The sequence below is a fragment of the Melopsittacus undulatus genome, chromosome Z, assembly GCF_012275295.1.
Source record: "Melopsittacus undulatus isolate bMelUnd1 chromosome Z, bMelUnd1.mat.Z, whole genome shotgun sequence".
In the NCBI taxonomy this organism is placed as follows: Eukaryota; Metazoa; Chordata; class Aves; order Psittaciformes; family Psittaculidae; genus Melopsittacus; species Melopsittacus undulatus.
Genome location: NC_047557.1, coordinates 73364096 through 73386053, shown reverse-complemented (window position 1 = coordinate 73386053; position 21958 = coordinate 73364096). Strand labels below are relative to the sequence as shown.

General features: G+C 41.6%; 2 protein-coding genes across 2 annotated transcripts in view; one reads left to right on the top strand and one right to left on the bottom strand.

Annotated features, from left to right (window-relative positions):
• ACOT12 (acyl-CoA thioesterase 12) overlaps positions 1-9848 on the top strand; it is a 31200-nt gene extending 21352 nt beyond the window's left edge. Inside the window, 7 exon segments of the mRNA XM_034073101.1 lie at positions 230-278; positions 1766-1849; positions 6572-6661; positions 6719-6768; positions 7593-7721; positions 8757-8883; positions 9696-9848. Coding sequence (XP_033928992.1) covers positions 230-278; positions 1766-1849; positions 6572-6661; positions 6719-6768; positions 7593-7721; positions 8757-8883; positions 9696-9848 — 682 coding nt within the window.
• Positions 9849-13494: 3646 nt separating this feature from the next.
• On the bottom strand, positions 13495-21520 carry ZCCHC9 (zinc finger CCHC-type containing 9). The gene is made up of 5 exons (XM_005143777.3): positions 20897-21520; positions 19678-19828; positions 19349-19441; positions 17576-17644; positions 13495-14894 (listed from the first exon to the last, which is right to left on the bottom strand). Exons 1-5 carry the CDS (start codon positions 21221-21223, stop codon positions 14779-14781), a joined length of 756 nt encoding a protein of 251 aa, XP_005143834.2. The 5' UTR covers positions 21224-21520; the 3' UTR covers positions 13495-14778.
• Positions 21521-21958: the final 438 nt, after the last annotated feature.

The following is a 21958-nucleotide window of genomic DNA, read 5'->3' as shown; positions in this document are numbered from 1 at the left end:
AGGTTACTTGTCTCAAAAATACTTTGCTTTATAGTTTTTTTGTTTCCCTGTTTTTCTTGGGAAGAAAAAGGAGTTATTGCAAACCTGTCTTGAAACTGGAAGTTGATAAAATACCTATAAAAGATTTAGAAGACACTACAGTCTGTAGAAGTGATTGTTTCTAGCATATTTAGAAAGAAAGTGTAAAGAACCATTCATGCTATAATTTTTCTTTTTAATTTTGTTTTAGAAAATGCATACTATCTGAAGTATCTGATCTCTGAGAGAAAAGCAACCAGGTAATCTGTAGATCGTGTCCTGTTGTCTGGTTGCATAAAGTGGTGTATTTGTATACTTTCAGGCGTGTATAACACTTGTATCTACCAGTTTCCAAAGTGGACTATCTGTACTTAAGTGTTAAGATAATCATAGAGGAATGGATCAGTGTGTAATAAGATCAACTTTCTCTTTTTTTTTTTTCCTCTAAAAAAAATAAGAGAAAATCCTTCACTATAGATTTAAATTTCATACGAATCATTAAAAATGGCTTTAAGATAGACTCTTAGCAAGTGATCCCTTAAGCAGCCAAGCTGTAAGGTCTCCTACAGATTTATGTCCCAGTGTTTCCAGCTTTTAAAAAGCTGAATTCTCCTGTGGAGGAATAAGTTTCTTGGTTTTGTTTTTTTTTGTGGTTTTCCTTTTTATTTATTTTTTTTCTTTATCCAGCCACTGACTTTCTCAATTGCTGTGCAAAGACCATTTAGTAAATGCTAAAAGGTGGAGCAGAGACAAACCAACAGACAGATGAATAGTGAAACAGTGTAAACATGCAGTCAGTAGTGATGAACCTGAAACCTGAATTTAGGTGGACTTCTAGACACCCTAAGTGTTTTTTTCAGTGCCAGATTTTTGTGGTTAAATTTTCATTGCATTTAAGATCTCAGTGGCTCCCAGCAGTTTTACCTGGTCTTTTTCCATTACACAAAAAAAGAAAAAAAAAAAAAGAAAGAATTATAATGCAGGAAGTGATTTGCTGTTAACAGTGGCATCTCTGCTGTTTGAAGCAGCATTTCTTTTCTGCAAACAAAAAATATAAATATGGACACAATGATAAAAAAGCTTACTTAAGATTCTTTTTTAATACTAAATTAAAACCTGTCATTAAAGACTCTAAGGCTGTATTTTCTTTATACAGTGGTTAAATGAGAACTCTATCCACTGTAGTCAAGCATAAATAATTAATATATTTGCACTTTTTCTGCTCTGAGCATGCTGTGTAAAGCAATTGCCAAGATAGACCACAGCTAGCTCACAATGAAGAGGTTAATTTTGTAGTAGCTTTTAATTCCTAAGGAGGAAAATGGACAAAACCATTAATTTAGTGGTCTGAGAGGATTACCTGTATTATCTCACTGGGGGTCACAGTTTCTCTGCACTGCTTTATAATTGGAGAAGCCAAAAGTAGTATTTTGTTGTTGTTCAATTAGGGCTATTTTGCCAACAGCAATGTGAGCACATAATCTAGCTATTGAAAGTATTTAATTCTGAAACAATGAACTGTGTTTTCTGGAAGGAACACTTATGGACAATGTACATTTGTTTGCCCTTGAAAGGTAATGATAAAAAAAGAACACCTGATTTCTGCTGTGTTCAGTGAAATGTAACTTTTGTTCCTTTATTTTCAGAAATGTATCTTACTTTGTCCCTGCCCACTGCAGGGGGTTGGAGCTAGGTGATCTTAAGGTCATTTCCAACCCTAACTATTCTATGATTCTATGATTTACAGGCATATATGAGTTGCAGCAATATAGCTGCATTGACACACCTAGCAGCAAAACCAGGATGGGAAGTAACCAGTCCATTGGATGATGTAAGTACATAATTGTGGATAGCTATATAGCCATGTTATGTTTCACCATAAGAGATGGGTGGAGAAAGGCAACATTTTACATTTGTTTTGACAGTGCTGGGTACTGTGACTAGGGCTGAAAACCAAAACTCCCAGAGGTTACCCGAAATGTTGCAAAGCAGTCTCTGATTGTCCAGAACACTGTGCAAATTGGAAGTACCATGGAGTTCTTCTAAGATGGTCTGAATGGCTGGTGAACACAAGGACTTGAATAGCAGAAAGGCAGACTTGCAGGCAGCTGATCAGTCGTGGTTGTTGAGCAGCACTCAAAGAGAGTGTAAAAAAGCAAACAAACTCCTATCTCATTTTTGTGAGGCATTTTCTTTGCCACAACTGACATGCTTGGTTTTGCAGTTTAGTTTTGCCATATGGTTTGATTCCACTGAAACACCAAACTTAGACATCTTTGATGAGTCAGTGCTGTTGATGATCTGTGGTGCTTCTCATGTCACTGTGATACCTAAATTTTGTGTAGCACCCTGTAACATACTGTTTTTACCAACTTTGCAGCATGGGAGTTACTTCTAAGTAGCAGGCATTATCTGGTGATAAGTCCAAGTGGACACTCCCCGTAGGCAGGTGGCAGGAATTTATATACCGTATTTTTCAGTCCCTGTCTTCTCAGTAGAATCACAGAATCCCAGACTGGTTTGGGTTGGAAGTGACCTTAAAGCTCATCCAGTTCCAACTCCGACACCTTCCACTAGACCAGGTTGCTCCAAGCGCTGTCCAGCCTGGCTTAGTATGGTTAGTGACTGGCAGATTGAGATCATGTAGATTCAGAGGTGTTTCGGGGCAAGAAAAAACTTTATATCTTCAAGTCTGTCCTCTTACATCTCACAGGTTATGAAACTTCACTTACTGATTAGTGCATTTAGTTAGTAAGCTACTCGGATAAGATGATACATATAATTCATAAGGAATTTCAGTGATAGCAAATCCACCAGTTCTGTGTGTAGGTTGTTTCAGTAAACCCCGTTGTGCCAAATATATGACAGACAGCACTCATCCTAAAAAAAGCAAGCTTGAACAATCAGAATGAAAAATTGAGTGTTATTTACAAGCTTCTGCTAAGACTGCATTCTTATCCATACGAAACTTCCTTTCTGCATCCACTGGCAGTGTCATAATCTCAGTTTCTTTCCTTCTTAACAGCAAATACTTGAAAGCTGTAATACAAACAGCATTAAATCTTGTGAAAAAATTGCTTCATACAAAAAAACCCAAACCCCATGCACATTCTGGATGACATTTTAAAACAGCATGATGTCATTTCTCTCAGCAGGCTACCAGGTACCTTACAGTATTACTGAAGTGTGGAACTTTCTCCCCTTTTTTGAATATCATAAAAAATAGTCCTGACAGTAAGATCTGCTTCTGAGCTACTTGGGACTCACATGGTCAAAAATCTTGAGTAGCTTTTTCTAGCTGTTCTTTCATCTAATTGAAGTATCTTAAATCCAGCAAAATCTCAGGCAGGTTGGAGGATGGTCTTATGATTTAACCTGTTTTAGGTCGTTAAGGTGGAAATCACACTGGTGCTGTCAATGGGTGAAGACTAACCATCTATTCCTATTGTTCTGCACATTTCTGCATAATCTGGCATTGTCAGACATGAGGTGCTCCTTTAAGAAGTATCAGGGATCCAGGGCAGCACACTGCTTTTCTTCTTTTTTTTCTGCTAAATATGCCAACTGCATATACACAGAATATATGCAGTCAGCAGTGATAGCAAACCGTACTTTTGGTTACATGATTGTAGGCCACTTCAGTTGTTGCATATGATTTATTCCATTAGTAAGTCTTCTTTCTTATTAACATCTACTTGTAGGCACAAAGTAAACTGCTGACAAAGTGTGGATGGATGGCAGCAGTAGGCAGAGGATATACTTGCTGCCATATGTAACTGCATGTTTACCTCAAAATTAACATACAGTGTGGATTAGATTTGCTTTTTGATAGAGAAAGTGAGAGTGAAACCAATCCTGAACTTCACCTACACACATAGGTCTTCCAGTCGAATTTAGATACATGCTTGAATCTCTAAATGCTGGTATAGATGCAGCTCCAAGGAGGGTTTTCTGCCAGCTTTGGTTAATGAAACTTACTGTCTTGGCTACTGTTAGTTTGGTGCACTTATCACCATTTCACACTCACTTTTGTCACTTTTGCAAACACAAGCGCAAGGGGATACACCTAGCTCAGAATCTTTCCTTAAATACTGCAGGCCAGCACACATGCATCCTACCAGTCTTATGTCCTCTGCACTCATGCAGCAGGTCTTGGTCCTCATCGTTGGTGTATACTGTGGTGTAGACACAGAAAACTACTTATCCTTCTCTTACAGACATGCATAGCAGCATCTCCACCCAAACAGACCTCTTCAGTGTCTATTAAATAGTTTCTTGCAGAGGTGCTGAGATCAAAAATAGTAAGAATCTAGTAGTAGTGCTGGTCAATGCTCTGCCTGAGAGCAGTCATACTATAGCAGAGGAGACTGTCAAGGACATTAGACTGAACTGTATTTGAGATGAAATATTCTAGTAGGTAGGTTTTACAAAGTAGTGTGTGTTTCTCTATATGCTGAGGATTTGTTCCCTTTTCTCCGGAACTAGAAGGACCCCAATTTTATTGACAACTTTTGAAGGTAGAAAGTGGCACTTTGACATAGAGCCACAAGACTTGTAGGCATATAGTAACAATCTAGCCTTACCAGTGTTCATTTAGCAGAGAGATGTTTTAACAGCTGCACATACTGTTTTCCTTAGGAGAAGACTCCTAAACCATGATTTCCTTTCTATGCCTTAGAGCAGTATTGATTCATGCATCCTGTAGCTGGTTACTAAAGCTCTCAGGCCTTCTGCTGTATGCCAAACTTTACTTCAGCAAGGTGCTTGCTGGGTTATGCTGGGTTTTTTTCCCTATGCCAAGACACGAAGATATGAAAACACACAAACTCTTTGTTGCACAGATGCTCCATTAACCAAAAGATACATAGCAAAAAAAAAATAAAATAAAGAAATGATGAAACTTACTAATTTTTATCACTTAGAAATGAAAATCTTTTGAACTGCCTAGGATTTGAGAAACAATTTAGCACATCGCATCATCAGAACATCAAATTTTAGTTTGGAATAAAGTCCACTAGTTCTGAGCAGTCTTTTTCGCTCAACTTGTTGCATTATATAGGGCTTATGGAACTTACCAAGCCCTTCTTTTGCAATGATTGTGTGTGATTGTTATGTACAGCTTATTAATTTTGCATTGTCTGTGTTAGGGTTTAGGCGTATGACTAGCAATAGACGCAAAATAATCAAGAGAAGACACTGCAAGTATGGGACAAGAGAGGCAAAACTGTGTTTTGAAGTAGTCTTTCAATATATCCTTAACTGTAGGTGCTCTTCATCACAGTAAAGAATAGGGAAGGGGTGGGGGGGGGAATGGGGAGGGAAGTCTTTTGGAAAGAGAATTGTTGAGTCTTTTTAGGGGAAGATGGTTAGGCCAATGTGTGGCTAATTTGCATGTAAATGGGAGCTGAAGTAGTTGAACTCTACAAATAATCCATTAAAGACAAGCTACTGAACGGCATAGGTTGGAGAGGCAGATCAAGGAGGTCATCCATCTGCCATCTAAAATTATCCCTTTTAAGCTTGGAAAGTGCTTTTGTACAAATTTGGTCCTGCTTGGATGTTTCTAGATAAGCTCCTTAAAGCTGCAATGCACAGGATTGCTGGATATTTTCCAAAATCCAGCTGGCAGGTGGGACAGTTGCTTGTTTGTCTTATTTTGATTAATTCTCACAAACCCTGCAGGGATACTCATCTAGTGTGGCCTCACTCCTGATTGCTCCTGCTCACCAGTGCCACACCCAGTGGATTCTAGTCTGTAGTTTCAAATTTCTGTAAAGCTTTAAGTGACCAACACTTCTAGATACTTTACGTAAATTGAATGGAATTCCTTCCTAATAAATTCCATATTACCTTTCCTTGTTTTCCCATATTTATGCTGTATTTCTGTAACTGAACCTGGCTCAAGGGCCAGGTTAAGAAAATAGTAGAATTCTGCACTGATACTAACTTGCTCTGGTATGAAAAGTCCAATCTCCTGTCATCAAGTCTTTGGTGCCAGATTCACAAAAAAGAACTGCATGAGGTCCTCAGCTTGCCCCATTAGGTTTTGGAGTTAGTGAACTGAACCCCCTATGAAGAGACTTCCTGTAGCAAAGATGAGAAGAGGCTTTTACCTCATTCCTAAGTGGATCTGCTGTTGTATATGAAAGTGCCGACAACTCTGTGTCCTGAGAGAAAAAAAATTACACTGATAATAACTCAGTTTTTTAAAGGTGCCTGCCGCATAAAGGGCATTTAGAGACTGTACATGCATAGTGTGAAAAAGATGTCATACTGGCCTCTAGTTCATTCAGTTCCACTAGCAAGCTAATTCAGCACTCCCTAACCGGATGTAATGATAACTCTGTGATGTCACTATGCTATCAGTGTATATGATTTTACGTTGTGCTGTATCTTAATGTAAAACTGCATGTCTGCATTTCATCTGCCACATACAGTTTCATAGGTACTCCTGAGAAAATCTGCATAAGTCATAAATGTGTAACATTTATAAGTGCTAAAAAGCATTTCTAGTAGTCATTCTTTGGTTCTAATATATTGTACACTTTTCCAGATAAAAATATGGACTCATGAGGAGGGTGAAATGTTGTCACTCAAAGTTGAAATGCATCTCAAAAAAGATCTGTCTCAGAAAAGGTTAGCTGTCAGTGGATTAGAACAGTCTTAAATTCAAAAGGTAAGTCAGACAGAAGAGAGAAAGCTAGATGTGTCTGACTTCACATTACGCTTACAATGGGACAAACATTTCTTGTAAGAACTTACCTTTCGAATTTAAGACTGTTCTAATCCACTGACAGCTAACCTTTTCTGAGACAGATATTTTTTGAGATGTTGAGACTTTGTTACCTAATTAAGAAGAAATTGCTGTAAGAAGTTGACATTAAAGATTAATTAGTCAGAGTATGGATTGGGGGGGCTTAACCTGAAAAATAAAATCTGATTTCTTCTTAATCAAATTGTAAACACAGTTGCCCTGGACTGTCAAAAGAGCTGCAGCAGAGGTTACCCTTTTTGAAAATGAACAAATTCTGTGCCTATATGTGTGTATGTTAAAAGGTTTCACTGTAGTAAATTGCCTGTAATTTGAGGTGGATATATTGTCCATGCTCTCTAAGAAGTAAGGCAAAGCTGTGGACTACTTCATATTTAGGACACTAATGCTCAGCTTCATACAGTCAAAGTGAGAAATCAAGAAATGAAGTTCTTCAAAATGCATATTTCAAGAAAAGTAACATCATGTAAAGATTGTCTGAATTGAAATGGGTTTCAGAATTGCTGTAAAGGGTGTTTGAGATGTCATTCCAAACAGCGTGCAAAAGGTATGCTTTTAAGACATTACTCCAGCATCTTGCAGCACTTTTTAACAATTCTGTGGGATGGAGAAGTGGTGTCAAATGAATGAGGTGGTGTGAAAAAACTCAGTTTTCCACTCTGTGTGCCCACCTCTTCTTTGCTGCCTGAACATGAAAATTATAGGCTTATTGTTAGGATGGAATATATGTATGTATGGTGTTTTTTGTAGAATATGCAGTTGCATACATCAGGGTCTGCATGTGTATTAAATGTATTTGCAGAACTTGCAAGGTCCTGCAGGCTGTGAATGAAGATGACAAAATATATTATGTTACTTCTCCACCCATGACTGGCCATAAACCCAGAGACTTTGTGATTCTTGTGTCTCAAAGGCAGCCCTTTAAGCCAAGGTGAGTATGCGGTTTCAAGTTTAACTGTGAGCACTTTGGAGTCTCAGGTTTGATTACTCTTGACCTTTACCTGGGCCTGCTGTTGGGTAGCAAAGATTTTAATTTTTTAAGAAACCAGATTTGTTTTGCAGCATGAAGGTGCAATGAAGTAAATTCACAGCATCAAAAAATTGTAGTGTAGTCCAGTATTGCTTTTTTGATAATGACTCTTCTATCATGAGGGAAAATAGGCCGGAATTGCAAATATGCAGTTTGGAAAAAGACATGCCCCAGAGGGCCTGTCAGTGTGCTGTAGCACATAACTGGGAGTTTGTCTGTTTAAGTGGCTCTTTTGTAATCCTATTTAATGTAATTCTGAAGATCTTCTTACTCAAGGAAGTGATTGGCCCTTCTTGAAACCACGGTGTGTCACATTTATTGTATCTGAAAATTTTGCTTCTGAATTTGGTTGAAAATCCACTTGATCAGTTTAAGACACATAGATGGGTTTTTTTCCCCGTTAGATTTCCTTTTGTTCCTTTGTAATGAAAAATGGATAAATGGGACCATCTGGTGTAACTTCCTATTTAGTCTCAATTTCTTATATTAGTAATTCTTCATTTTAACAGAATATTGCGTCTAAAATTCAGTGTTGTGAACTGTGATTGCTTTTTCACCCCATACATCTGGAAACTAAACCCTGTCTACCTTTGCTGGGGCCACACTATAAAGTATCTCAGTAAGGGTTGCTCCGCAGCCCCAGTTCTGTAAGTGTGGGTTGCGGAGAGCAGGATAAATTAAAAAATAGAGGTGCTGTATGTGGATGATTGTTCTGTGGCTTTCCACAGAAGTTTTGCTGGTAGGAGTCTATGAAAAAGCCTTCAGAAGACTCAAAACTGATTTTTCTTAACATATATCTTTAAAAATACAGAATTTTGTTTGACTTCATATGAAAATGTCATCTTTGGTATAACCGTGCATACTCTGTACTCATTTCCATGTATCTTTTTTAACATCTTCTTGAAGAAGTGTTTGATTCTTCCCCTTGCCCTGCAGTGAACCCTACATAGTAGCTGTGAAGTCAGTTACCCTCACGTCTATGCCACCTTCTTCAGAATACCTGAGAAGTGAAATCCTCTGTGCTGGATTCCAGACCTACAGTGACAGCAATAGCTCTTGTACAGTGAGTAGTTCTGCAGACCTCAGCTGTGTCTCTTTTCCTGCAATATTACATGTGCATATAGTCATATTTTTGCTAACAGTCTGGAACAGAATCAGCAATACTACAACAACAACAACAAAAAAAAGAGTCGATTTCCCCAGAGTTCAGTCTGGCTATTAACACATTCTTTATTCCACAAAGTGCAATCTGTCTTGCACAACTTTGGCCAATCTGAATGTTAGGAATGAAATCTAAACTAGAGATGGCCAGGCACCTGCAGTCAGTCAGTTGTTCAACCCTAAAATATACTTCTAGAAGGTTTACATTAAACTGGTCTCTGGTGCTGGCCATCTCTTTTCTGGCTGCAGAAGAAGATCAATGAACCAGTTGAGATTAAATGCTTAACTTTGACATGAAAGAAATTATGTGACCTGAGTCCCATCTCTAGACCAATGTTCTTTTCCATGGGAAAGTGGTAACTCCCATTAAAGGAAATATGTTTCTGAAAACATTCAGAAACTCTCAGTAGTCAGGATTCTTTTTTCAGGCCACAGCTTTGTTCATAAAGCACATCTATTTAACAGGTTACATAGAATGTTTCTTGCTGCACTGCTGGGTGCATTTACCTACAGATGCTTGAGGACCTGTCTGTAGTGAGGACACTGAGATCACTAAAGTACTGTAAAAAAGGCATGTTCTTTTTGATAATTATTGCCTTCAGTTTTGGAAGCACTCTGTGTTTCTATTCACATCCATAAAAACTAGCCTCTGAAAAATTGTACAACTATTGCAATCTGTATGCTTTTTAGTTTCACATATTTTTGTTTAAACAGGTATGTTACTTCAATCAAGTGACATCAGGTGTTATGCCTTACTTTGCAGCAAATCTTACTGGCTCATCTAAATCCATTGAAGGCACTGCTTTGGAATGTATAAAGTTCTTGGAGATGAACAACAGCAAGTTGAACCTGCAAACAGATTTCTGAAGAAACCTCTGAATATGATCAAACAGTGCTGGTTTAAATTCCTGCATGTGTGTCAATCATTTTTCTACAGGTTAGTTACTTTAGATCATGTAGCTGATACTGGGCTAGATGAGGATATCTATTACAAGCATTTTCTATCAAACTAAGGTTAGGCTAGGCTCTAAATTCAGTTCTTTAAAAAGGTTAAACAGATTTCTGTCTTGATTGCGGTGATGAATTTTATGTAAATTGAGGCAGAATCTGGCTCAGAACTGTAGCTCGTAAGATTATTATTTCACTATTTTAATGTTATATTAAACAGAATTGAATCCACTGAAGCTTTAAATCAGTAAATACCACCCAGTGTAATTTGCAGAGAAGTGGTGCTGCTAAATAGGTTACCCAGTGCTCTGGTTATCCAGGTTCTTGCACACCCGTTACCTATAAATTGATTACATGCCATGTTAAGTTAGTGTTTGCTAACTTCAACTGTTAATACTTCTATTTTATCTGTTGACTTCCAATAAAATACTGTTTCTGAGGTTACAAATCCAAATCTTATTACGGTGCCTCTGGAACAGCTTCAGACATTGTTCCAGAAAGGCAGCTTTCCAGTTATGTTGGGGACTGTTGACCTCCAGCTGGTAAACTCTGAGCAAGACTGTTCTGAGAGCACTGAATAAATGCAGAACAGTGAGACTCTTAGATCCACTCCCTCACAGATGAAAAAGGAGAGTGGTTTCAGAGATTTTTGTTGTGGTGAGTCTACTTTGTTTTTGGCTGTGACTTTTGCTCTGAAGAGCCATGTTCAGAAAAACAAGTATGGTCATCAGCAGTTGGATCATGACACGAATGCAGGGGTGTTAAGGGAATCAAAGCCTGTGAGCTGTGGCAGTGCCATTTCATCTTACTGTAGTCTTGTAATTGCTAGAGCAAGAGCTCTAGGGATCTGGTCCAGTTCCCACTTAAACACGTCTTCTTTTTAACCTACAACCAAATCAAAGCTTCCCACAGTGATTTAAAGGTTACGTTCTGTGTACGTCATGTCTACCAAGAGTAGCAGCAGAGACAGCAGCGTGAGGCCTGGAAGCCCTCCGGGTACCAGCACCAGGAGCCACCTGGCCTCTCAAGCGACTAGTTTAGGTTGGGCACAACCTTGAGGCAAAGCACTAGTGAAATCAGTGCCATATTCTACATCTAGCAAAGGTTGGCTACTGTATGCTGCACAACATAACCTTTGCTTTAGTAATGAAGTAGAGAAGGTCCTGGTTGTTGGCTCTGGAACAGAGACTGTAGATACATAGCCTGGTTTTGTATCACTTTTATCATGTTAGTAAAGTGCAATACTGTCTCAGTCTAGGGAGCAGCCTCAGGGCAGCCCCCTCCAGGCCCTGCTTGCCTCCTCCTGCCTCAGCAGGTAAAGGAAGCGTAAGGGCCTTAGACTCTGTTAACCATCAGCTTAGCTCTCCCAGCCCTGTCCACACTTACTGTGTGTGGATGATGGCAGACAAGCTCTTGAATTGGTAGAGAAGTCTCTGTGGGACCAGTTTTTAGTGAACAGAGACACCTAATGTTCATCTCTGAATGCATGCACATCAGGGGAGAAAGAGCCCAAATGCTGCTAACTGCACCAAGCTTTTCCTATCATCTGTCCAAGTGGCTCTCTAGGGAGCAGTCTGTAATGTGACTTTAGCAACACTTGTACACTGAACTCAGCTGTGGGGCTAATGCAGGGGCTAGTTGGAGATGGTTATTTGCTCACCATGACTGGGCTTCAGTGTGTGCTTCAGCCCAGAACCCCTCTGTGTGCTAGGCTGCATCCCCAAGAGCATGAGCAGCAGGCTGAGGGAGGGGATTCTCCCCTTTACCATGCTCTGGGGCAACAACACAAGAGGGATGTGGAGCTGTTGGAGCTAGTCCAGAGGAGGCCATGGACTTGCTGCAAGGGCTGGAGCAGCTCTGCTCTGGAGACAGGCTGAGAGAGCTGGGCTGGTTCAGCTTGGAGAAGGCTCCTTAAGGGGAAACCTTAGAGCAGCTGCCAGTGCCTAAAAGGGCTACAAGAAACCTGGAGAGGGGCTTTGGACAAGGGCCTGTAGGGACAGGACAAGGGTGAACGGCTTTAACCTGACAGAGTTGAGACTGAGATGAGATCATAGAAAATTCTTCCTGTGAGGGTGGTGAGGCCCTGGCACAGGGTGCCCAGAGAAGCTGTGGCTGCCCCATCCCTGGCAGTGTTCAAAGCCAGGTTGGATGGAGCTTGGAGCAACCTGTTCTAGTGCAAGGTGCCCCTTGCCTGTGGCAGGGGGTTGGAACTGGATGGGCTTTAAGGTTCCTTCCAGCCCAAACCAGTCTGGGTTTCTAATTTTTGAAATATTAGTGCTCTGACAATAATAGTGTTCTTCTACATGAGAGGTTCCTCCCTCTGCCCCCACACGAAGACTTGGGCCCCTGGAGACTGAAAGCTGGGCTACATTCTGGACACAGCCATCCCATGTTGTTGTTGTAGGAAAGACCAAGGATTGTATTTTCCCAAAGTCTGTGCAACTTCTAAGACAAAGAGATTCAGGTTTCTGGCACACAGACTTAAGTACTCATTATTTGCCTAGCTTTTGATTTTTTTTTTGGTGGGTATGATGTGGCTTTACATGCAGCACCTTTCACGGCTGCTTTTCAAATAGCTTTCTGCAACTACACATACCCATGTGAAATAATCTTGAAAGTGATTAGTGGGTGCATTTAACAAGTGGTTTTGTCGAACACTGACTGAAGATTGACAACCTGTACAGCTGTTATTGTGGCAAAATCATTTCAGTGCCTCATTTTCCACAGCAGTCACTAATGCAGAGGACAAGAGGGAGGTGTACTTGAGTCCAGCCCTGTGCAAGCTGAAAACGGCTGCTGCCTTTATACTGAAATTCTCACAGCAGCTGTACCTTGTGATTTCACCCTGTGAAGTCTGAAGAAGTCCATTATTTCTTCTTTGAGAGCACTAGTCAGGTGTAGGACCCTGACAAGTGGCTGTATAGTACACAACAGATCAAAGCAACACGCATCAAGCTCCGGGTTATGACAGTGATCAGCTGTGGGAAGGGAACAGTAAATCTTCTCTCCCTCCAACTGACAGGTTCTACATCACAGAACTCAGCAGTCTGCAAAGGGGATACTTCTGCTCACATTGCCTCAGCACAGCTAGGTGACCATGTCCTCCTGGGAGCCATAAATGTGCTTTGAAGAAGCTGTGACTCCAAGCTACCAGCTTGCACACCAGTCTGCACCAGACTCTCATCTGGGAACTACTGGTACTGCTGTGAAAGTCATGGTGCTTGGCTCCAAGTTCCTATGGATAAAAGAACATGTTACAGTACCACAAAGTTTTTAAGAACAGGAAAGGATCTAAAAAGATGCTTTTTTAACAATATAAAATAAGGGAAACACTTTTTAGGTTGGGATAAACATCTGTTGCAAAACTGTCCATGTTAAAGTGATACTGCTTTAAGCTTTGATAGTTCTTTAAAACTTTGTAATTAATCCTGGATTTCACCCACGTCCATTCTTCTTCCCCATTGTGCTGTAATTAATACAGACTGAACATACTCGCCCCTACTGTAGTCAATGTGCCATTGTATCCAGAGCATAACAAAGAAACTACAATAAGAGCTCCAACTACTGTGTTCTTTAGCAGTGTTTTATTAAAAATAATTAACATGTACAAATATAAAACATACCCACACCATTAAATTCCCATATGTGAAGTTTTATTTGCTGTAAGAAGAGCACATTCCATAGCTGGTCCTGAGCATGTCAAAATCCAGTCCTGATCTCCAGTCTTCTACCTAGTGTTCCCAGTAACACCAGTCAGGCACAGGTAAAAGCCTACCACTATTGGCTGCATGGGTGGTATTGCTGTACTGCTACTACAGTATTAGAGAGCTGTTGCAGGAATAAACTTTAAAAAAAAACCCACAAACCAACCAACCCCAAAAAACAGTTTAAGGCTTTCAGACTGCAGTCTCCATTTAAAAAGAAATAATCCTCCATTAAGCAGGCACTTATAACAAAGCAGTTTACTCCCCGCTCACCAAGACAGAAACACTGAAAACTTCTGACCACTTTCCTTGGAAAACATGTAAAGAAAAAACAAGGTAAAGAAAAAAACAAGGTAAAGAAAATAAAAGGCAAAGAAACTGAGCAAGCTTCTCTCTTGTTCTCAAATTCCTTCCAGGTGTATTTCACCACAGATACCACAGAAAAGGCATGATTGTTTTTTCTAATTGAACAAACACACTCAAACAATCCAGCATGTGTGAGCTATCAGGTTAATGCATCAAGTAGTGGGAATTTTACACAGAAACTAAACAGGCTGTATGGTTTACCTGGTACCTCCAACACAGGACTGTTCAGGCAGGCATACACAGAAAAAGAACCCATTTTCTCTAAAAGAAGGTGGCTCTTCAGCAAATAACCACAACCCCTCTCAGATAAATAAATACTCTTGGTAAGATCAGCATAATTGTGTTCATCTCTGGTAAAGTAAAACAGCCCTCTTAAGGTAAGAATGCTGACCACAGAAATCCACTGGTCATAAGCCCCTGTGACAGAACACACATGCCCTTGTTTGGTTATTGCAGCCAGATCCCTGTCCCAAGAAGCAGCCTATTTCCTTCTTCAGAGAGCTGGCAGTCAGAGGGACTGCAAATCAGAGGGTATGCTGGATTTTAGCAGAGATATACAAAAGTAAAATACCCACTTGCTGTATTTCTGTGGTTTGCAGCTTTGCAGTATGCTGGGTGAGTCTGGCAGGCAAATGAAAAAATGAGGGGGTCAAAAAAATAAGGCAACATAATTTTGTAGCAGCAGTCAGTTTGATTTTCTGGAATCAGCAACCCACTCTGTGTAGTCCCTACTCCAAAGTGAAGCAGTGCAGGCAAAGTGATTTAGAGCCAAAAAGCTTTCAGAAAGTCACAACTTTGGGTACTTTCACTTTTGGTTTTTGCAGCTTTGGTGGTTCTGTGATTTCTTCGTAATCTGCACTCATTCCAGTGGCCCATCGCGCAACCGTAACCTGGTCTGCAGAGAGAGGCAGGTGATATGGAAAGGCTCACCATTACCATTATGTGAAATTTATGCATTTGAAGATTTGGCCTGCAATAACCAGTTATTAATTCATAGAAGATCTGTCCATTCAGTTCCAGTTCTGAAGCCAACTCTCCTTACACAACTTAAGTTTTTTTTAAGCTGGGTTTTCTACACTCCCTTTCTTCCCCCACACAAATTGTCAAGGTTCACAAAACCATTATTACATGCTTTTCCTATTTGACTGTCCAAAGAAGTGTTCAAAAAACATAAGGTGGTACATTAGCTCTCACCTAAGTCCAAATAACTTCTAAGATGATGCTGTCAGAATATGTTAAGTTTGTCTGAATATAAAGGAATTATACTCCATCATTATTACGTGCTCAAGGCCAGGTTGGATGGGGCTTGAAACAACTTGGTCTAGTGGAAAGTTCCCTGTCCACAGCAGGAGAATAGAACTGGATAAACTTTAAGGTCCCTCCCAGATCTAACAATCCCATGATTCCATGATTTACAGATGAAAAAAATAAGACTGAGAAGGCACAACAGAGCAAAATTTACATTTCTCAACTCACTTCCCTGCATATCATTAACATCATCCTGCTGTTTAAATGCTATTTAGACCAATTCATGCTCCTTTGCTAGAGAAGAAAGTTAACCAATTCTGAAAATCTAATTTTTATTGGATTGGAACAAATCAGATCATATCAAGAACATAGCATCACAGATTGGTTTGGGTTGGAAAGAACCTTAAAGCTCATCCAGTCTCAAACCCCTACCACAGGCAGGGGCACCTTCCACTAGACCAGGCTGCTCCAAGTCCTGTCCAGCCTGGCCTTGAATGCTGCCAGGGATGGGGCAGCCACAGCTTCTCTGGGCACACTATGCCAGGGCCTCACCACCCTCACAGGGAAGAACTTCTGCCTAAGAGCTCATCTCAATCTCCCCTCGGTCAGGTTAAAGCCATTCCCCCTTGTTGATGGGGGGGGGGAATAAAAAAGCCCCTCTCCAGGTTTCCTGTAGCCCCTTCAGGCACTGGCAGCTGCTCTAAGGTCTCGCGTTCAGGAGCCTTCTTTTGTCCAGGCTGAACGAGCCCAGCTCTCTCAACCTGTCTCCAGAGCAGGGCTGCTCCAGCCCTCACAGCATCTCCATGGCCTCCTCTGGACTCACTCCAACAGCTCCACGTCCCTCTTGTGTTGTTGCTCCAGAGCTGGACGCAGGATTGTAGGGAAGTGGTCTTCCCCAGAGCATGGTAAAGGAAGAGAATCCCCTGCCTTGACCTGCTGCTCATGCTCTGGGGATGCAGCCCAGCATTCCCAGCACATGGGGAGTTCTGGGCTGAAGCACACACTGAAGCTGGGTCACGGGCAGCTTCTTGTCATCAAAAATCCCCAGTCCTTCTCCCCAGGGCTTCTGTATCAAGTCTGCCCCAGTCTATGTTTGTTTTTGGGATTGCCCTGATCCATGCAGGACCTTGTACTTGGCTTAGATGAAATTCTTGAGATGCACACTGACCCTACCTCTCAAGCCCGTTCAGGTCCATGGATAGGTCCACCCAAAGAAACCACAAGCTCTAGTGCCTAAACCTGACAGCTATCAGGTATCTTCCTGTAGTCTAAAAGTACTTTGCATGATGCAAACTGATTTCAAAGAATATTACAACTCTAACCAATGGTGTCATAGTTTCAACTAATTCAGCTATTTTTAACTAGTTTTAAAACATCAGGGTAAAGACTACCATGTCCCTTGGCAAATTAAACAGCAGTTGTCAGTCTTTATTACAGACATAAAGCTTCTAAAAAAAAAAACAAAAACGAAAAAAATGCGGATCAGATAAAAAAATTTAAAAAATTGCTGATGCATAGGCCTCTCTTGCCTACATAAGTATCTAACATAAGGTCCATGAAAGTGGCATATTATTAACGCAAAGGTTAATAATCCACAAGCCACGCAAACACATTATTAAAATGCAGAAATGTGTCACCACTCCAGTAACAGAATCATTCTTCAAACCCTTGTTTGATGCTGTTGCCTTCCATTACACAGGTGTTTTTTTTTTTTTCCACCACAGATAGAATCATGGAACCATAGAATGGTCTGGGTTGGAAAGGACCCCAAGATCATCTAGTTCCAACTGCCCTGCCATGGGCAGAGATGGCCCCCACTGTACCATATCACCAAAGGCTTTGTCCAATCTGATGAATCCAGCTGGACAGATCTACTTCCTTCTTTCCTGTCTTGAATGACTTGAACACCTGTCTGCACAGACAGCTTCTACAGGCTGCCAGTCCCATGACCCTGCAATTGACACTATATTCAATTGCGCCACTTCACACAGAAATCATCAGAAGCAGTAGCCAATTTTGTTCTACAGCTGCGAAGTTTTGAACAGCAGCAAAAATACTGGCTAACAGGTACACATTAGCCCATACTATCTTCAGAAACCTACAAACTGGCTATTTTTTTATTACAGAAAGTTCGAGTTATGCATTCCAACTTAATGCTTCCTCCAAACTCCCTTTGATAGAAGCACTCATCCCAAAGGAAGGCTGCTTTTGCTCTTTGCAAATTCTCTTATTAAACCCATTTTTTCCTGACTGAAGGCAGGCAAAGCAGTAGATAAATGTTACCCAGCTGTACACTCAGACTGTTTTATACACTCCGCTGCATCTCACCTATGTTCTGTTTTACTGGACAGTCTTTTTGGAAGTGTTCCACAGAGCCACAAAGTTTGCAGCCACCACCTGTTAAGAGAGAAAGCTGTTACTCATCTGGGAATAAAAAACTAGTAATAGATAACAAAAACACCCAAACACAAAATATCCCTCCTACACTGTTTGGCTCTTGTATGTGTATTGAAAACATCTACTTAACTGTAGTCACAATCTTTAAAAAAGATACTGCAGTGTCCCTATGGACAGGTCTACCTTCCTTGGCAACATATGGAGCAGATACACAGCCAGCTTTGGAAGCCTGCAAACATGGCTTCCTCTGTCTGTGCCTCTGACAGACAAGAACTGTCTGCAATCAAACTGCACTCTTAAGCACCACGTACTACAAATTCCAGTAACCACATACTGATCTGTTGGAAGTTTTCACTTTGAGTATGAATTCTGCTAAAATTCATACTCAGAAGGGACTTCTGAAATTAACAGGAGCTCCTGAGTGGCAGGCAATCCAACTTCTGAGACATGAAATATAAAATTTATAAAATCTGTAAACAGAGATTTTATATTTCACAAATATAAACATTGAAAGTAAAGCAATGTATTGTAAGATCACCCTTTGAGTTTGCCAGGCCTCAAGTCTGTACTCGGAGACAGAATGCTGTGTTTTAGTGCCAATAAAGAAACAAGGCAAATCAGAATCTGAGTGAAATTCAAACTTAGATCACATTTCTCATTAAAGTCACTTAAACTGGAGATGTCCTCTTTCTAGTTAGAGCCATTGTGTTGAGCAAACACCTCCCAGAGTCTTAAACTATATGACAGTCTATTTTTACCGCATACTTTGATATATGTACATTTAAATACACACTGACTACACACAACGTATTCTGATTTTGTCTCTTTGTGTGCCTTTTGATATTGCAAGCACAAGTAAATTCTCATACTTAAGAAAGTATGAGAATTTAAGCTTACAATTAAAACAGATATCTCTACATAGTCAATATTAACACTGAATTCCCCTGAACTAATCTGCTTTCACCAAGAGTAAAGATAGGCAATGTCATGGCTTAAACCCAGTCAGCCATAAATCACGCAGTCGCTCTCTCACACCCCACTCCCCACCCGTGCCCCCCACCTTCTTGCCCTCCCCCTGCTTCTGGAGGGATGGGGAGGAGAATCAAAAGAATCCAACTCCCACGGGTTGAGATAAGAACAGTCCAGTAACTAAGGTATAATACAAACCACTACTGCTACCACCAATAATAATAATGATAAAATAACAAGGCGAGGGAAGAGAATACAACACCTCACCACCCACTGACCGATAACTCACCCCTCCTCACCTCACCGAGCACCAACCAATACCTTGTCCAAACCCACAATGACCTAGCCCTTCCGCGTAACTCCCAGTTACATCCTGGGCATGATGTGCTGTGGTATGGAATACCTCTTTGGCTAGTTTGGGTCAGGTGTCCTGTCTCTGCTTCCTCCTGCCCTCCCCTCCTCCCTGGCAGAGCGTCAGACTCACAAAGTCCTTGGTCAGTCTAAACATTTGAGCAGCAACTAAAAATACTGGTGTTATCAGCACTGTTCCCAGGCCAAAAGTCAAAAACACAGCACTGCACCAGCTACTAAGAAGAAAAAATGACTGCTATTGCTGAACCCAGGACAGGCAGACATTCTTTTTAGTTAGATCCTCATTCACTTGCAATGTTATCTTGTTCTGTATCAGCTAAATATGAAAAATGTGTTTTGATTTTAGTAAATCAGTGCACTCACCTTCAGCATACAATCCCTTGGGATTATCTGGACATGACCTTGACAAATGCCCCATCTCACCACAGATGAAACATTTTGCATACGGAAATGGCCCTGCAAAATCCCATACAGTTTATGATCCACATTAAAAACTTTGTAAAGTCCAGACACTACAGTGACAATGTTTTACTATACTACAAGCACTATACTCATACACTGACAGGTTCATTTTTACACTAACCTGTCTCCTGAGAACAGTTAAATTACTAAAGCACAAAGACTGTATTTCAGTAATTAAAAAAACCCACAAGGCCAAAACATCTCATACCCCCACAAATTTCTAGACATACCAATTGCTGGATCCATTTTTGCTTTGCATTTGCTGATATCATGCTCCGTGGATCCACATCGGTAACAAATTCCTGTACCCATATCTTGACTTTCAAGTACTGCAGGACAATCAGCAACACCATGTCCAGGTTCTCTACAGTGGAAACATACCTTTGAAAACAAAAATTGAGTTGTATGCATTTCCACAGACAGTTCACACAGCAAAACACAGCACTCAGACGTAACACTGCTACAGAATTCACTCTGATTATCACCTGCTAGATTTGTACTAGACCACTACATCCCTTGGCTGAAACTTTGAGGGTAGTACCATGTACTTATCTCTAGAGTTGAGATTTGAGGTTACTGTATCATAAAAAGACAGGATTCTATGCATGGCACCCAAACACCTGAAAAATCCCAGGCTAACAAGGTGTTCCAGCTTTTCAGAAGGCAAACACACCAAGATATTTTCTCCTTAGTCAAAAATAGCTAGACTAAGAGATACTGTATCCTGTCACAAAATAAATGTCAGTGGTCTATGTCATCAGACCACACTATTATGGGTGCTCTTCTTTTACCAACAACACACCATACAGGGTATTTACTCATTGACAACTGAGTGCCCTGAAACAAATAATGACACTTGATTTTGACTACAGCTCCCCAAGCTCTTTAAGTACTGTTGCAGCAAGGGCTTAAGGAAACATAAGCTGTGTTGCACCAGTGCTATTTATTCAAGAAAAACTTAGGATTTCTCAGACGAGTAGTAACTCTCTTTATATATTCTCAGATCACATTCAGCACAAGTTCATGCTGAATGCCTAAGTCTGTTGTTAAATAACTGCTTTCAGACAGTCTTATTAGTCTGATGGAGATCCCACTTCAATTCTCAAGCAGAAATCACTGCAGAAAGAGGTCCCCAAACAGCAAAAAGATTGTCAGAAGAATTTCACACGGAATTAGCTTTACTCAGAAGAAGGGCTGAGAATTCATCACAATGTAGCATGAACAGTATGAATGGGCTAGGGGTAAAGCTGGAATTCATCCCCATTAACGTGAAAAGTCACTCAGCACACGCTGTTCTTCTAGAAGATACAGCACTCAGCCTCCTCACGGAACCACCTCTAGCAGTGACAACAAAGAGTTTGGAACGGGCATTTTCCACACAGATCTTTCCCAAGTTTTTAACAAGCTGCCATGGAGAGACAAACACCTGTGGCTACAGACAGAACTCACCATGGCATTTTTCTTCATTTCTTGCCTCTTCAGCCTCCTCCCCTCCCGCCGCTTGTCCTTCTTCAAGGCTATGGCTATTTCCTTCTCCAGCTCAGCGCTGTCTGCTCCGGCTCCCTCGCCACTCCCCGAGCTCTGCTTCAGGAAAGCCGCAAACCCGTTAACATCTTCGCTCTGGTAGTCCTTTTTCCTCTTGTTCTTCTTCTTCCTCTTCTCTTGCTCCTTCTTCAGAAGAGGGCCTCGGCGGCCCTGCCCCTCCATCTCCTCCCAGGGGGTCGCATCCAGCGCCTTTTCGCCGGGAGCGCGTCTTCGGCGAGCCCATCTCGTCATGGGGGACCAGTTCCTCAACACACGGACGACACCGAACAGGGGAGGCCCGCACCCCCTGGCCCGCGGGGACTACGGCGCAGCCCCGCTCCCTCAACGAGACGGCTCCCCAAGGGACACCCCCCACAAACCCGCTTCCCCGGGCTGTGGCACCTGCGCTCCCTCTCGCCCGCAGCCCACCCCGACAAACGCCGGACAGCCAGCAGGACAAGACCGAGCGAGGCCCCGCCCGAGGAGCCGCCGCTCACCCGGGCCCGACGAGACAACGCAACCGACGGCACAGCGCCGAGCCCCGCCGCGCGCTGCAATTGGGCCTGCCGGGGCTCGGCGTGGAGCCACTTCCGCCGGGTGCCGCTCTTGCTTCGCGCTCTGCCGCCGCCTTGCGGGTCGGCGGCGTAAGGAGTGAGGGCAGCAGCTGGCGGCCGCAGCTGGTTGTGGGGCTGATGCCGAATTAAACACGTATTTCTGCGTGTACAGAAACATGGTCATGGACCAGGCGACAGTGATTCACAAGATGAGGAAGGTATGCAACAATTGTCTTCAAATAGATGTGGGCCTTCCTCCTGTCAGTAGGGCATGACAAATAGGTAAACTGCTTCAAAAGAAAACAGCTTGAGGAACCTCTCAGGGTCCTAAATTAGCCCAGACAAGAACATGTAGTTAATTGGAAACACTAAGCACATTCCAGTGTCCTTAACTAATGGATTTCCATAGAAGGGTAAACCGAGTGGGGGTATT

Bases quoted from the DNA above. Each gene is read 5' to 3' on its own strand.
- ZCCHC9 (XM_005143777.3), bottom strand. From the start codon at position 21,223: ATGACGAGATGGGCTCGCCGAAGACGCGCTCCCGGCGAAAAGGCGCTG. The intron at 19,829-20,896 runs GTGAGTTCTGTC...TTGTTTTCAAAG, and splicing joins AAATGAAGAAAAATGCCATG to GTATGTTTCCACTGTAGAGA. The intron at 14,895-17,575 runs GTGAGATGCAGC...CTCTCTCTGCAG, and splicing joins TCCAGTAAAACAGAACATAG to ACCAGGTTACGGTTGCGCGA.